The following is a 16,107-nucleotide window of genomic DNA, read 5'->3' as shown; positions in this document are numbered from 1 at the left end:
TACTGTGAAACTAATCTTTTTCATCATCCGACATCAGTGACAAAACTATTCTTAATTCGTAAGAAAAGTTTCAATCCAATTTTCTGCTACACTTAATGCAACTGGTGATACATTATCGTATTAATGACAAGGCTTTTTTGTTATACGTTTCACTGTCACACCTGAATGCAAACAGATAACGTCAGCACCACAATTTGGGGTGAGAGTTAAGTAAAGTCGGATGGGAGTAAAAGACAGGAAAGGTGTGAGTGATGTTTTTGTTACTCTTTGGCACCAGCATCCTCTTTCTCTTCCTGTTTCATACAATAGCACCTATCCCACAGGACCTATTAGTCAATTACACCTGAGCGCTGCTATTTATTATGGGCTGAATAAAAATACCTGAGTTCCCAGCATCAAACACTTCCTCCATTGTACCTTCTTCCTGTGGTATACTGTAATAATGAGCAGAGGGGAGGTGTGTGTGTGTGTGTGTGTTGTGTGTGTCATTGGCTGCGAGTGTGTGGGAGAGAGAGCGCGTGCCTTTCAGAAAAAGGGTAGAATAATTCATTAGTCTCTCTTTCTTTCTCTCAGCCTCCCCCCTGATCCTCGTGTTCAACAACTCCGGGGCAAACGCAGAATTGCAAATTAGCTCCCGGAAAAATTGAATTAATTGGCTGTCCTCACAGGCTTCTCGTCAAAGTTTGGGCTGATGTGTCAACGATTCCCCAGTACTCTAAACAGCACCGCAATGTGCAGAGGAAAAGGAAAACAAAGGAACAGAACACGGCACCGCCTCAAAACTGTGTCAATTAATAGAGCTCTTCAATTAGTGGCAAAACTTTCTGAGTTGACTTTTACCAACCACACAACACAACTCACTCAACGGAGCAGCTGTCACACGTCACCCTTCCTGCAATTTCACAATCAATCTCCATTTACAAGTCAATGCTCAACATTGCCTTTCAAAGCCAGGAATAGTGACTTCATTCACAGTGGTTAAATGGCTTTTGATTCTATTATTTTGTAGAAAGGCATTTTCCACTGGTGGTAAACTATACTAGTCTATACATGACAGATGAGAAGTAGTGTCTAATCGATTCACCTCACTAATTGTGACACACCAATTGCCAACCCTGAATTCATGGGTAGGTGGGGTTCTACATCGCATACGGTATGTGTGTCCTTTTCATTTATGCCTGAAATTTGAATGGAGGATAAAGCTACAATAAAATAAAATCCAACAAAACATGCCGAATTTCAGCATGGATACATTTTCACTATAGTTCTGTCTGTGTGTGTGTGTGTGTGTGTGTGTGTGTGTGTGTGTGTGTGTGTGTGTGTGTGTGTGTGTGTGTGTGTGTGTGTGTGTGTGTGTGTGTGTGTGTGTGGTAACAGGTTACAGGCTCTAGATCCTTAATAATATGGATATACAGTAATATAATATCAATGTTGGATGCATTGCGTGCCAATGTTTAGCTTAACACACCATCTAGTGTTAAAAGAGTGTATTACAAATATATCACAACCCTGACTGACTGCAAAGAAAGATTGTGAAATACACTATACTACTAGATAACAATGACTAAATCATAAAAGAATATATCAATTATTAGTACAGACTGCAAACCATAAATGTGCTTCACTGTTTATGTTCATGTGTCATTCCAGTGGCACGTTTCAGACTTACTTGCACTTACAAAGTTATATTTATTTAAAAAAAATAGATACATAAATACAATCTTAGAGTGTAAACATGGTGTCTGTACAAATAATCAGCTCAGTACAAAAGTGTCAAAGAAGATAATATTATGCACAACACTGGAAACATTTACAGTAGAATGGGAGCAAGGCGCTTAAAATTGCAATCCATAACTTTTTTAGAGAAAACGTTAATTTAGAAAATCTATATATTAAGAGTATGTTAATACATTGTAGCTCAACAGCAAACATTTAGCGCTTGTGCGGGGTACCCGGGTAGGACAGCTGTTCAGCTGTTATAAAATCAGTGGTTCTTGAACTGTTCAGCTCAGGAGGCCACACTTGACTAAACTCAGTAACATAATGAGACCATGGCTTATTTCGGAATAGCACTCCTGCCATGTAACCTTGCGTCACCAGTCTTTCCACCTCGGAGGAAAGCCTGGTATGCGTTACTAAAGACCCATATGATCCGGTCTAGGCCACGCCTACTGAAAAAAATAAAAGAAAAAAGAATCCTCTTTCCGGATTGTCGCGATCCGGTTTTGCGGTGCCGCTTTGTTTTGGTTCCCCAATCCCTATTTAAATGTAATAGAATTTCCCCGTGGGATAATACGGATAATACAGACGCTAAATAGTCTCTGGAAAGTACACTCACATTTAAAAAAAAAAAAAAAAGCTAAATTATGCCGCATCAAGGATTTTATTAGGACGGACCTATTTTGGGGTGACGTCTTTCCGGATTGTCGCGATCCGGTCGCCTGATGACGCGGATGACGCGCCTGGTGACGTAGGGCTACTTCCGCTCCCGACCGGATCATAGACCCGAAAAGCTTCTTCCCAGGCTACCTGCCATGTGAAAATAGGCTTATGGTCCATTCTGGACCCTGACCCGTTGTAATATATAGGTTTGAGCTACAACCCTAGCCTGAATTTTCATTTAGTTTCACTCCATCATTCAGTCTGAGAGCCCTCTCAGTGCAGCAGTTTTCTGAGATGGGGGGCGTGGCCAAAGTGGGACTCGATGGCGATCTTGGTTCATACTGGATTGTCCGGTTAGATTTTCAACCGAGAAAACCCTGCCTTTCTACAGCGTCACCAGACCCTGAATGCGAGGCTGTCGATTCAGGGGCTGGAGCCAGGCTACTGCACCCCAGTATCTCTATCGAACTATACCGATTAACCCCTTGAGCCTTATACACTTTATCACGTGACTGTGTGCCCAGCATGCGAGTGTTCTTTTGCACCTTATGTCTAATCATGCACATACCTGCGGCTATGTGGGCCCACCAATGTGTAACCAATTTCACACCTAACCTCATGTACATACTTTATCTGCTGGTCTTATGCTATGCGTGTGTGTGTGTGTGTGTGTGTGTGTGTGTGTGTGTGTGTGTGTGTGTGTGTGTGTGTGTGTGTGTGTGTGTGTGTGTGTGTGTGTGTGTGTGTGTGTGTGTGTGTGTGTGTGTGTGTGTGTGTGTATGTATGTATATATATATATATATATATATATATATATATATATATACATATATATGTGTATGTACTTACGTATATGTGTATGTTTTTGCACTTTGAGATTCGCAATAATGTAATTATTATTATTATTATTATTATGTAGATATCGTGATCTTTTTTTATGTTCTCTTTGACATGATTATTTAATGTTAGATTGTTTTCTCCCTGCTCTACCTCTCCACCTACTTTTTCTTCTCCTTATTTTCTGGAAAACAACAAAATGAGGGAGCTTATCACCTACTTCTATCTGTAAACCAGTGATGTGACAATAACGTTTATTCTGATTCTGCAGTCTGTCACTGTCCTGCCTAGTCTAGCCCATCCCAGTTCCTGATGCTATGTGCAGTATATAGCAACATACGTTTTTTTGTATTTTTTTAATACATATTTGACGTTTTTTTCAGGATTTAGAAGGTGTTTTTAGGAGCCAGGTCTAAATGGGTTAAACCTATACGTTGTTATGTACCTTTCAATCCGGGACAGCATTTGTGTCACATTAGGTGTTTTTTACGTTTTTATGAAAAGTTTGGTTAGGATTAGGAGGCATTTTAGAATCGGCCTCAGGTCCAAGATGGGCTAGCTTAGCTTTATCAGTCATGACTCATATCTTCTGGCCATGTGTACTGTATGTGACCTCTGTATGTGCTTAATAAACTTAGGAACATGCCGTGTGATACCGCCTTGTGTCACCTTGTTCTCCAGGCCCGCTGGTTGCTTAACAGAGGAGTAACTCAACTGCGGGACCAGTCATCACTCTTAACTGAGAAAAGCTCTTAGGACCACAACAGAGGATTCATCAATTGTCGACATGACCCATAGTTTACCGACACACAATCTAAAGCACTGTTTATGAAAGCAAACGTGTAATAAGAGAAGAGTGTTTGACATCACTGTGGAGGGTAAACTGTCTGTCAGTCAGAGGACAGAGCGGTACTTGCAGGCAAACATGAGCCAGACAGCGCAGGCGTTGTCGGGGTAGACAAACACTCGAACGCGGACCGCCAGCCGGACATGGTCTCCACGACAACACACAATCTCCTCGCAGAAGGAAGACCTACACAAGCAACAACAGTAACAGTCGTGTTACTATACTTGGTAGTTGGTACATCGAAAGCCAATCCGCTTAGCGCAAATGTATGTAAAACAAGAAATATATTAAATACGGAAAATAGCCAAATTAAGGCACAGGCATGCAAACAGCCCCGAGGTGAAAAAGGTGACAACATGTTGTTTTCTTTCGGGTCAGGTGTCACACAATTGCCGTATTTTGGTTCAAAAAGGTGACTGTAGCTGAAAAGTGACACTTTTGCATGTCTGAAGGCATGTAATTAAAACCCACTTTCCTGTTTACTTAACCACTTAAACCCTCTAGTCTTATTCAACCATACTTGAGTTACAATAGTAGTCAGACTGCAGTTTTTCCATCTACACCAAATCTCTTCACCAGAAATATGGCTATTTTTGGCGAATATTCCCCCCCAAAATTAACAATCGCAGAGCGAGAGCAGTCCTGTCACGTGAATTCACCTGAGGCAGGTGGCGAAGGCCCTGCGAGCGTTGTGATGCAGGAAGTGGATGGGGAAGCCTTTGAAGGTGTGTCCGTCAGGCACCGCCCTCCTCACTGCGTCCTGGAACTCCTCGTTGCCACAGGAGACGCCGGTGCAGCGCTCCAGCTCATAGGCTGAGAGGGCAGAGGACAGCAGGTAGGACAGATGGTCGTCCCAAACAGTCGCCAGTTCCAGGTCCTGGAAGTGGAAATTATGAATTTATTTACTGTTGATTACTGATGGTTTTATAAGACTGTTTTTCACTTTATTAGTCAGGGCAATGTAGCAAGAGAGGAAACTAAGTGCAGTCCAACACAGGTGTACCAGATGGAATGGAACTGGGATGTTCTAATTGCGTGGTCAACTGATCAACTAGTGCTACCAGCATATCAGTCAGTCATCTTAAAGTCCCACTGTGTAACGTCCATTTTAGTAGTCTTTTTGCCGACACCTATGGTAGCTCTGTTGTCTGTTAGAAATGCGATTCCCAGAATTGAGTTTGAAACAAAAACACGGATGTACCTCTCCAAAACAAATACTGCAGGATCTGAGTGTCAAGATTCTTTTGGAACGCAAGAAGAACGAGTTCGAAATTCCAGTACATTTCCGATGCCTAAATATTTTTTGCCGTGAGTGTGTGAACACTCACGACTAAGAATTGTCTTTAGAGAAGTTGTCAAAAAACATTTATAGGAAATGATTGCGAAAAATACTGTATACAAGTGAAAGAGTATACCAAAATACATACTTTTGTTTAATTGAAAAGGTTACACAGTATGACTTTAAAACAATGTAACATGATCCAAATTAGGACCCATGCTTATGTCTGGTAGGTCGCCACAATACAAGCAGTAAGCTTCAGGCAGCGTTTTACCTTCCTGTGTTCAGATATGAGGTAGCGCATCTCTAGCTCCAGTTGGTTGCTGGTGGCAGCCGGTTCCAGAGAAGGAGCAGACAGAGGAGGCAGAGGGGGCAGAGACGTAGTGGATCCTGGGGCACAAACTGACCTCAGGGCCTCCTCACTCATGGCCTTCCATCGGGACGGGTTCTGAGCGTAAAAACCCAAGAGGACACTTAGCAGAGGCTCTCCTGCCTAAGCAAACTTAGTCATTGCTATCAGGACCATTAGACCTTTTCACCAAACATCAGTCTGTCTCTTCCTTGAAAATCAAACAATCAACTGAAAAATGGTAAACCACTGATATGGTCCTTTAGGGGTTGTGTTCACCGAGGCATTTTCTTTCTCCTTTTTAATTGTTTTCAATGGGAGCGCTGCGTTTTTTACGCTATGCTGGAAACGCCAGCAATGTGACGAAGAGGTTGGCAGCAGTCTAGATCGAGTAACAGCTCGTTTCCATATAGCTCTGGGAACGTATGTGCCATACGGATTTGTTGAACTTTTGCAAGGAATTATGGAGAGCCCTGGAAACGTCAGAATACGCTATTTCATTCAATTCACTTGCTTGGCTATGTTAATAATAATACGTTTTATTTCAGAGCGCTATTCAGGGCGCTCAAATGCACTTTATATGAATTCAAAATGATTGTTTCAATTCATCACTAAAATAAATGCATTTCCTTGCGTTGAACACTAGAGGGAATATTGCATCTATTAAACAGAAATGCAGACATCAACTATGTGGAAACGAGGCATGAGCCTAGAAGCCAGTTGAGTTCTTTGAATTAGTTATTTCTTACATGTTTGTGACGTATATGTGACCGAGGACCCTGATTAATCTATTCTGTGCTGTCTGCAGTTGGCTATCTCTATACATTAACCTAGAGGTTCTAGGTTAAGATTTTGTCAATCGAGTGCAATGCAGTTGGCTAAGAAGGTCTTGTGGTTCATGATTTTATAGAGACTAATTCATCATTAAACATAACACAACATTATCTCCACACCTTAGTGTACTAAAATAATAATACATTCAATTATAATTGTGTATTTAGTTAGTGTATTACCCCCTCTCACCTGTAAGTCAAAAACACAGAGCTCCACAGCATCAGAGGGCTGGCAGTTGGCTAAAAAGATCTGGTGGTTGAAGACACAGCCCACGGTGCGGTATGGGGACGTGGGCTTGGGTTGGGGCGCCAGAGGTGGTGCATCTGGGTCTATTGCCTGATGCAAGTACCTGGGGACACATAAGAAAACAAGCAGATTCAATGCCTCCAGGATCAAGGAATGATACAATTTTATTTTCTACAAACAACACACCAATTCTATAAAAGTGCCTTTTATTGGATGTCCATAAACAACAAAAAGGCTTGCACACAATGAAAATGAACATTGAGATGCAAAAATAGTCCTTTACTTACAAAAGTGCATTGGATATTTATTTTTAAGGTGGACTATGCATATAAAGAAACAGCCCTATAATGGACTTCTAAATGTATTTTATTTCATAGCACCTTTGATAAGTTATGTGTAGCTCAAGTTGCTTTACAGTACAGACAGACACGATGGAAGACTATATAAAAAAATAAAAAAATAGAGGTCCTACAGAGATGATGTATTTTTGTAAGCCAAACAGGAAGTTACCTCTGCCATGGGTTCCTATGGCAGATTTCCAATGGAATTTTTGCATTGGGTTTGGGACTAATTAAAAAAATAAGCTCTGTACTAAACGAAGGCTTATGAAGTGAAGATATTCATACATTTCCAAGAAGATAACCTACACAAATCAACACACTTTGTAAAGTTTTTGAACTCCTACATTTTTTGCTTATAATGCCCTCAAATAGTGGTTAAGCTTATGCTAATAATTACAGACCTTGATTTCTGCATTTAACCAAAACCCTATGGTAAAAAAAAGCATTGAGAAGATGGTGAGAGAATCCATTGTGAACTCACTTCCAGGTTTTAGGACTACGAACTGTAGTGTTCAACTGATCAACAAGCTAACAAATATACTGTGTGTGCAAGTGGTCACTTTACAGTTTTACAGCAGCCTATACAGTATGCTCAACATATTACTGCATTACTACCACTATGACATTTATCATCCCTTACAACACACGTACATCAATAACTTCTCCATACCCTTATTTTCAACCACCGCCCAAGCTATTTGGACTGCAACAACGAATATAGATTCCGTGTCACAAATGCTAATCTAGAACATAAATTTGGGAAAAGTTAAAAATCGATTTCCCCACTCCCTGCATATGCCAAAGATCAATGCCCTTGTGCAAGTTCAGATCGATTGATCAACCCGCCGAGGAGAAAAACAGATGAGGCCAGACGAACTGAGAGGAGTTTCCTTCGTTTTATAGCAGGATGTACAGTATACCAACACATGTAGCTGTAAACTACACTACAAATCAAACCTGTGTGCAGTCAGACTCTCCCAGAAGGTGATGCTGCCATCAGTTCCGCGGGTCATGACCCAGGTGTGTGGACCAACCTTGGCCTTGGTGCCCACACACACAAAGGCATCCAAGCCAAAGCCTAGTAGGAGACAACACAGCAGGGTGGCATGATCCTCACAGTCACCCTGGGGAAAAAGAACATAACCCACACAAAATATTTCTCTGAGTCTTTGGTAATCCAAAGTGATTCAACATAAGCCAAGTTTTTGGTGCAATGTTGTGGTTTCAAATTCAGCCAATAGCATTTGTTAAACGATATCTGCCTACTCTCCTATCCAAAGTTTCCTCTATATTGCCCACTGCATTGTGCCATAAAGCAGAAATGATGCTCAGAGAGCCCACAGTGGATGACTGAATGAAATCATGTCAGGGTAATGGGTAATTTTGCCCTACTACACTATCATGGCAAGGGTTCATGTCATGGTGTCATATTAGCTTCCCCTCTTAAAAATAAATGTATAAATAAAATGTTGGTGACAGTTGTGCATCTTCCTATCGTCACATCATTACTGTCTGTTCCATAAGATATCAATTAGAGCCTGATGAGCTGGTGACATTTTATTCTGAAGTCATCATGTACTGTATATAGGCTACACTGCTGTTTAACCAGCCTTGTTCTCTTGACACCAGCAGGCTTTCTGAATCATGATGGATACTTAGTTGCGTGCCGGTGTCGCACAGCAGAATTGGCAGAATTGGCTACAAGCTAACAACAAGTCACAACGTGTTGTGAGCTAGTAGATTGGCAATTGTTAGCATGTGACATCATGCGCAACCAAGTATATTTGAGTCAACTGTAAATGCAATAGTTTCGGTTATGAAATTGCCCATGACACTAAGCAACTCTTATTTCAGTTGTACAACTTTTTCAGTAAGAGGCCGGGGATTAGATGGGGGGCTTGTGTTACTGCTGTATGCTTGGCTTAGGCTGTGGGGAAGTCAGAATGATAGATGATTCCCAGACGTGATAATATGGACGGCAGCTTCGGAACAGGCCGGGGACTGACGGGGGTAAATTAATTTCCCCTGGAATGAAAGCAATAAATCACAGCTGACAAGGGCCACTTTGTGAGAGGTGTGTTGTGTCTGCCAGCCATGCGGAGAGACAAGGAGGCAGAAGATTTCATTCTGTGGTGGTCCAGAGAAATTTCCTAATATCTAGTCTGACATGAAAACACATCAGTCAACTCTGCAAACTTCAAGACTTTGTTTCTTAGGATGACACAATCAATGCTACGGACTAAAAAGTGGGAGCAATACTACTTTCACTTTTTATTGCGGTTATATTTTAACAACAGTAGTAGCAGCAGCACTTTTAATATAAATTGATCAATAACGTAACAATAGATTGGCATTGGAAGGTTTGACCAAATATAATGATCATGGTACTAACAATAATACCACCATATTGTACAACAATAGCATCAATACCACAGTACTCTGAAAACCAAAAGGCAGCAACTGCAGATTAAATATACTGTAGACAAAAAATAAATTGCCTTCACTCTATATTGCAAATGAAGTAGTTTATTATAGCCCAATCTGTGTTATTATTACCCAGAATTGAGGGGGCTGGATGAATAATATTTTTTATCAGTGTTGAATTCTGCACAGGCGGTCAAAAAAACACATTTAGGGCGCGCTCCAACCGCACTTTTATTTTACCTCTGGGGCGGAATCTGCCAATGCTTTGTCAATGCAAATGCATGGATTCTTGGAAAAAATCCACAAGACCATGAATCCATGCATTTGCATTGACAAAGCATTGGCAGATTCCACCCCAGAGGTAAAATAAAAGTGCGTGGGAGCGCGCCCTTAAACAGTTCTTTTACAGCAGAATATACTTTTACCACCCCCATTTTTACTACAGACGTCCATAGGAACATGTCAATACCTTCAAACTTGCAGTACAACAGTGGAACATAGGCCAGAAATACCTTTACCCCCCCACTCCAAATCCAAATGATGACGCTATGTAACAGAATCCCAAGCTACAGTGATGGGTGAGGTCACACAGAGGGCTAAGTTTATACTAGCCTCTGGGCAATAGTATAATAACTACATAGAATTATGTTTTTAAGAGCGATTTTTACTATAAGCCACATTTTTGTATCATCATATGACCACGTCGCTCAACATACTGTAAGTAACTGATCAGTTGATTGATCGGCTATTATTAAAGCTTTTAAGTCAAAATTGCTTTTCCCACTGATGCCTGACAACATTGAACCGCAATAGCTTCACACAATCTGGTTAAAACCATTTCCTCACCTTGCCTCTACAGAGAAATGCCAGCAGAGTGCACCACTGCTCCTGCTTGCCTCCTCCAACCACAGGTGCCTTCTCGTGAGCCAGCAGGCTGACAAAGCGTGCTGCCTGCCGTGGGCTCTCCAGCAGGCGACCAGCACGGAGAACACGCACATAAGAGCACACTGGCCTGTTGACACCATTCTCATCCTGCACCGAACACACATGAAAACCCAGACAAGGGGTAAAGGGACAAAGTTGAGTTAAACTTGAGGCAAACTGTGAACAAGTAGATGCTTTGTGGGTTTTAAAGACCCTGACCCTAACTCTAACCACTCTTTCCAAGGCACCAAAACAGTAGATATTAGTTGAGCTTAGTTGTGCTGTGGTGCGACCCATACCTCCATGGGTGCAACACTATTGTAACGAGGTTGTCTGTCTGTGTAAAGGCAACGCACCAGACCGACGTCGGTCGTGTTGGAAAAGCCTGCGGCTGTAAATCTGTCTACAAGTTTGTCCACCAGAGAGTTCAGTAGATCAACTATGCACACCTGTGGTTTGCCTCATTATTCAAATATACATACAGATCGAGGACATACGTTTGGGTCATAAAATTATGTCCATACAGTGTTTTGTTTGTATAGAAGTATACAATATTATAAAATATCCTACCTAGACCTAAACATATGTCAGTTTTCTGATACATGTAATTTGTGTAATTCGGTACAATGGAAGTACGTACATGGCAAAAGAATGTGATTTGGATGGAAGAAAGGAAAAAAAAGCACAGAAGAATTGTATTACATAAAAAAGGTTTGGAACCATGCATGATACAACTGGTGTGTTTTCACAGCAGATACAAAGCATCAGTCAGATATGAGAACAAGCTCCAACCTGTGCAAAGATCTTGACTAGTTTGGATTGGTGCGATGGACGGATCTCAAGAAACTCCCTCCACCACTGTTTGGCATAAACCAAGAACAGTCTCTCCTTCTCGGCAGTCTTCTGGCGTTCCAGTGATTGCTGCATGGGAAATTAATGAATGAGACAAATAAATGACCAATGTATGTGATCTGATTAACCTCTTTCAACCTGGTAGCCCTATTTTGGGCATGTCAGCATGTTCAAAATATCGTAACATAATGGAATTAGCAGATATACAAGTATATAACAGATTTGGTTATAAAAGAGAAACATTTTGTTCAATAAGTAGCCAATGTTTTATTTGCTTTTCATGTAAATGTCTAGTATTTATGAAATGATTTAATTATGAATAATGAATTGTTTAATAAAATAACCAAATGAACACATTGGACAAAGAAACCAATTAACTGAGGTAACTGAGTTTGAATCTAAAGTGTCATACAGATTTAATGCAAAGTTTAAGTAATGACTTTCTGAGTGAGTCAATTCATGAATGAATAATTAAACAAATCAATGCAGAGAGAGAAGACTCTTTAAGCTTAATTTATACTCCATTGTGCGAGGGTGTTACTTGCAAAATAACTTATTTGAAGACTAACAACGTGTCATAATGCGATGCATTGTCAGCTGTTTGTAGATCAGTTTTTTTGGTGAGCAACACAGTAATACTACAGTTTATAAATTAGGGTTTACCTGTGTGGTGATTATCTCAGCACTCAGAGTTCCAGTCAGAGGAGGGTAGAGTTCAAGGCTGACATTCAGCACACCAGCTGGTACCTTACACTCACTTCCTGAAGAACACACATACACGCAAATTAACCGCATTAACCCTGGCATCCCTATTTTGGGCATGTACATGGGCAGTAACATTTTCAGAATGCAAAAGATATTCAAAAACAGTGAAAATTACCAATCTACAACTTCACAATGCATCATTATGCAATATGTTGTGAGTTTGTAGATGTAAATTTCTTTTTTTTAAAATTGTATTTAATAAGTGGTTCAATTGTTTGTCCATTTGAACATACAGTGGGTTGAGCATTCACTCACCAACCCCCAGTAATTCCACGGCAATGCAGGTCTTCCCATTGGGCGAGCTGAGGACGGTCCTCCAGTCCAGGAAATAGGAGGAGACCAGAGTGGTCTCGCTGGACGTATCTGTCCTGATCAGTACCAAGTGGACTGGGTCACAGATAGACAGCATGGCGGTGGCATCGGCCATCTTACTGCCTTCTCCTGCAAGGCATAGAAATAATGAGCATGGATAGAATAAACAGTAACAATATAGCACAGTTATGCTTTTATTTCTATGGGTACGTTTATTTTTTTTCCCTTTGTTGCCTTTAACCACTCAACCACTTAAACCCCAACGTCCCCTATTCTGGGGGAAACATTCGCCAAAAATAGCAGATGTACAAGCTCATAACTCATCGTCTTGTGACGCATTGTGAGCTTGTTTGCAGATCAGGTATTTCTGGCAAAAATATTTGGTGTAGAGTGAGAAAAGAGTACCAAGTGTAGTTGGTACTCAGGTCCATTGTACGGTGGTGAGGGTTTAAGTGGTTATGCCCTATTTTTTACTTTGTTGTACAATGGTGTTATGCAAAAATAGCTGACGAGTTACAACTGTAGATGTGCTATTCTTTTTAATTTTTTGAAAATGTTCGCATATAATGACTTGCCCAAAATAGGGATGCCAGGTTTAGAAGTGGTTAAACAGGAAGTGGTGTTACCCATGCCATCTTTATGGATTTCTAGGAGGAAGCCCTCTTGCAGGTCCGGTTCACAGGCACAGGGCACCGGCTTTGAGCGGAACCTCTGGTTGCGGAAATGCAGGTAGAGTGTAAAGGTAGAACACACCTGGCCAGGTAAGGGCTCTGGTTCCTGGAGGTGCTCCAGAAAGGCCTTACCACCAACCACTTGTAGATAAAGGTACCGCCGTGTTGGGTCAATGTTAGCTGAGACAACAGGGAGGAAAACCACATACACTAATAATAACTATGATGTCCAAAAAGAAGGGACCCTCAAATTTACAGCACTTTCCCCATTATCTCCTTACTTTTCTTTGATTGAGTCAGGTCTTTGTCAACAAAGTGAGTAGCAGGCTTTGAAGGCGATCCTTTGTCAGTTTCTAGTGGAGATTCCTTATTCAAACAGCAGACAAAACAGAGAGGTTAGAGGAGGACTGTGAAGCGATTTAAGGATAACGTATCTGTGCGTGTAAATGTGCAAATTGCCTGCCGAGTGGTGTGCAACCTTGGTGAAATGTAGGTCCTTCATGACATCGTCTACAATGCCTCTACGTTGCAGAGCATAAAGAAAATCCGCCTCAGAGAGTGCATGACGTCCAGTGCCGAGGTCATCCCTCACAGTCTCAGCCAGAACGTCTCGGATCTTGCCATGGATGTTCATCTAAAAAAATAATAATAATAACATTTGTGAACGGTAAATACCCTTTCCACCTCCTTCCACACACAATGATATTGGTCACCAGTATACTGAGTTAGAGGCTCCAATTGTCTCTAGTCTGTAGTATTTTTTTTATGTTTACCATGGGAATTGAAATGAAGGGAATGTTCGGACACGATAAATTGCTGCTCACACATATTTTATTTAATCAACACGAACAACGTTTCACCCATGCAAGGTCTTCATCAGTTGAAGCCCTTGCATGTGGTGGTGGTTAAATTAAATATGAGAGAGCAGCAATATATTTATCTTGTGCGGAAATTCCCTTTTCACTTGAATATTTTTGGTCCAGCACGGCGGCACCGTTTTCAAAGAACTGCACAGGGGATGTGCATACCCTATGCATACATTTACCATATTTTTTTATTATGTTAATTGTAGGCGACATCATGCAAGCTGGCAGTGTGCAGGTTCCTTTCTTCTCTGGTGTCACCCACTGCTTTTAGCCGACGCACCTGCTTTTAAACTGTGTAGGTGTGTGAATCTAGTAGGTGTGTGAAAGCTCTTATACAATTATGTTAATTGTACCATTGCAAACAGTGCAAGATAACCGACTTAACATCAAATGAATTGTGTGAGCCAGCCTCACACACCAAAGTAAAGCTGATGCTTTGTCAGTTTTGAGCCATAAGTTTAACAATGGTATAATTATCAATTATACTAATGGTCAGAAATAAGAAATCATTTCATTGACCAGTATCAGGTTTATATGTTCTGGTGCTTTGACCACTGACAACATTACAGTGGAGAACACGGGACCTCAATGGAAATAAGCCATAGGCTTTTTTGGGAAAAGTATTCAATCAAACTAAACACATTGAGACGATCAGCTGCACGGCAGGTTATAGGCTATACATAGGCCTATATACACAAACCCAGCTCTGGAATGGCTGTGATATTCCAAACATACATGCATTTCATGTATTCTATAAATTACACAACTGTATAAACTGTATTTGGAATATATGAAATGTATGGAATATCATTCCAACTTGCTAACAATACAACACAGATCACCACTCAATATTTTAGAGGTACAGCATGTAGCCTACCAAAAAACTAAACAATAACATAATCGTTGTAATCAATTACAACAGGTATAGTACATCATAGCCTTGGAAGTCAAGACGGTCATCGGTCATAATAATATATGACAGTCTTGTATCAGGGCTAACTAACGAAGTACATCAGTGTTCACAGCCGTCATCAGGGGCTTTTTTCACTTACTTACCTTGATCAAATGGTTGTGAATGATTTGTTTCAGTTCAGAGGCTTTCTCTGGCGGTAGAGACATTATGTTGTTTGACTGTTAGACTTGTTAGACTGTTTGAGCTGCTTCTGCAGCCAAAAATTATGAAACCTGCAATATAATGACAAACGGTGTGTGTACGTGAACCATAACCTGTCAAATATAGACGTGAACGTGCTTCGTTCTACATTTCTGACTGTATATTATAACTCTATGGTTTCTGACTACGGTCTTTGACAACAAAACAACTGTCAATTTAAACTGGCGGAAAAGGAAGCGCGAATCAGCGTTGCCAGGTTTTGTGAGAGAAACAAGCAACCAGGTCTAGGAAAACAAGCCAAAACAAACCTTAGGTTGTGAGCTTGTACATCTGCTATTTTCAAAAAACTCTTGCAATATATATATATATATATATATATATATATATATATATATATATATATATATATATATATATATATATATATATATATTGTTTTAAGCATTCTAATAGCACAAATGCTCCCTGTGGGCTGCCTGTGGCACAAATCATTTTCATGAAAATATTTGAGAACCACTCGTTTAAATAATAATTAAAACATTTGGAATTAGCAAGTTCACTTTAGAAGCCAGCCCAAAAAAAACGGAACCCGCAACTACCAGTTTTTACAAGCAACTTTACAGAAAAAGAAGCCCAAAGTCGCTTATAATAAGCCGACATGGCAATACTGGCGCGAATGTATCTGCAATGCATAAGCGCCTGAAAAGCTCTTCATATTTCTAATTTCATCCCTATTTCTAATTTCATCACAAAACAAGTCAGTGCTACACACCATAGAGTATAATATGAGTTAGAAATTAAATTGAAATAAATGTTTATTTTTCGTCTTTTTCGTTTAAACTTATTTACAACGTTTTCATTTTATTTGGGCATTCTATTGATATCACTGATGTCGTCAGCAATCTGCGACAATCGACTAAGGACCTTGGCTTTTTGGAAATTGATTGTAGTTCTTTTATATCTAATTGTAGTTTACTTTGTGGAACATTACTTCAATTAGGTTTATTAGGTTTGGTGTGTTACATTGATTGATCAGTTTCACACTAATCGAATTTCATGCTATA

General features: G+C 40.4%; 1 protein-coding gene across 1 annotated transcript; it reads right to left on the bottom strand.

Moving 5' to 3' along the window:
• Nucleotides 1-3,280: 3,280 nt before the first annotated feature.
• cep76 (centrosomal protein 76) lies at nt 3,281-15,217 on the bottom strand. Its single transcript, XM_084050928.1, has 13 exons — nt 14,986-15,217; nt 13,542-13,697; nt 13,345-13,429; nt 13,019-13,243; nt 12,336-12,521; nt 11,979-12,076; nt 11,256-11,384; nt 10,386-10,571; nt 8,073-8,239; nt 6,718-6,877; nt 5,620-5,793; nt 4,726-4,943; nt 3,281-4,252 (listed from the first exon to the last, which is right to left on the bottom strand). The coding sequence occupies exons 1-13, from the start codon at nt 15,046-15,048 to the stop codon at nt 4,114-4,116; spliced, it is 1,986 nt and encodes a 661-aa protein (XP_083907054.1). The 5' UTR covers nt 15,049-15,217; the 3' UTR covers nt 3,281-4,113.
• Between the last annotated feature and the right edge of the window lie 890 nt (nt 15,218-16,107).

Source organism: Gymnoscopelus microlampas (genome assembly GCF_963454915.1).
Source record: "Gymnoscopelus microlampas genome assembly, chromosome: 3".
Lineage (NCBI taxonomy): Eukaryota > Metazoa > Chordata > Actinopteri > Myctophiformes > Myctophidae > Gymnoscopelus > Gymnoscopelus microlampas.
The sequence above is the reverse complement of the archived record's forward strand: the minus strand, read 5'-3'. Positions and strand labels throughout refer to the sequence as shown.

Excerpts from the sequence above, each read along its gene's own strand:
- cep76 (XM_084050928.1), bottom strand. The coding sequence starts at position 15,048 with ATGTCTCTACCGCCAGAGAAAGCCTCTGAACTGAAACAAATCATTCAC. Across the intron at positions 13,430-13,541 it reads AGGACCTACATTTCACCAAG|GAATCTCCACTAGAAACTGA; the intron begins GTTGCACACCAC and ends TGTTTGAATAAG. Across the intron at positions 10,572-11,255 it reads TAGTCAAGATCTTTGCACAG|GATGAGAATGGTGTCAACAG; the intron begins GTTGGAGCTTGT and ends TGTTCGGTGCAG.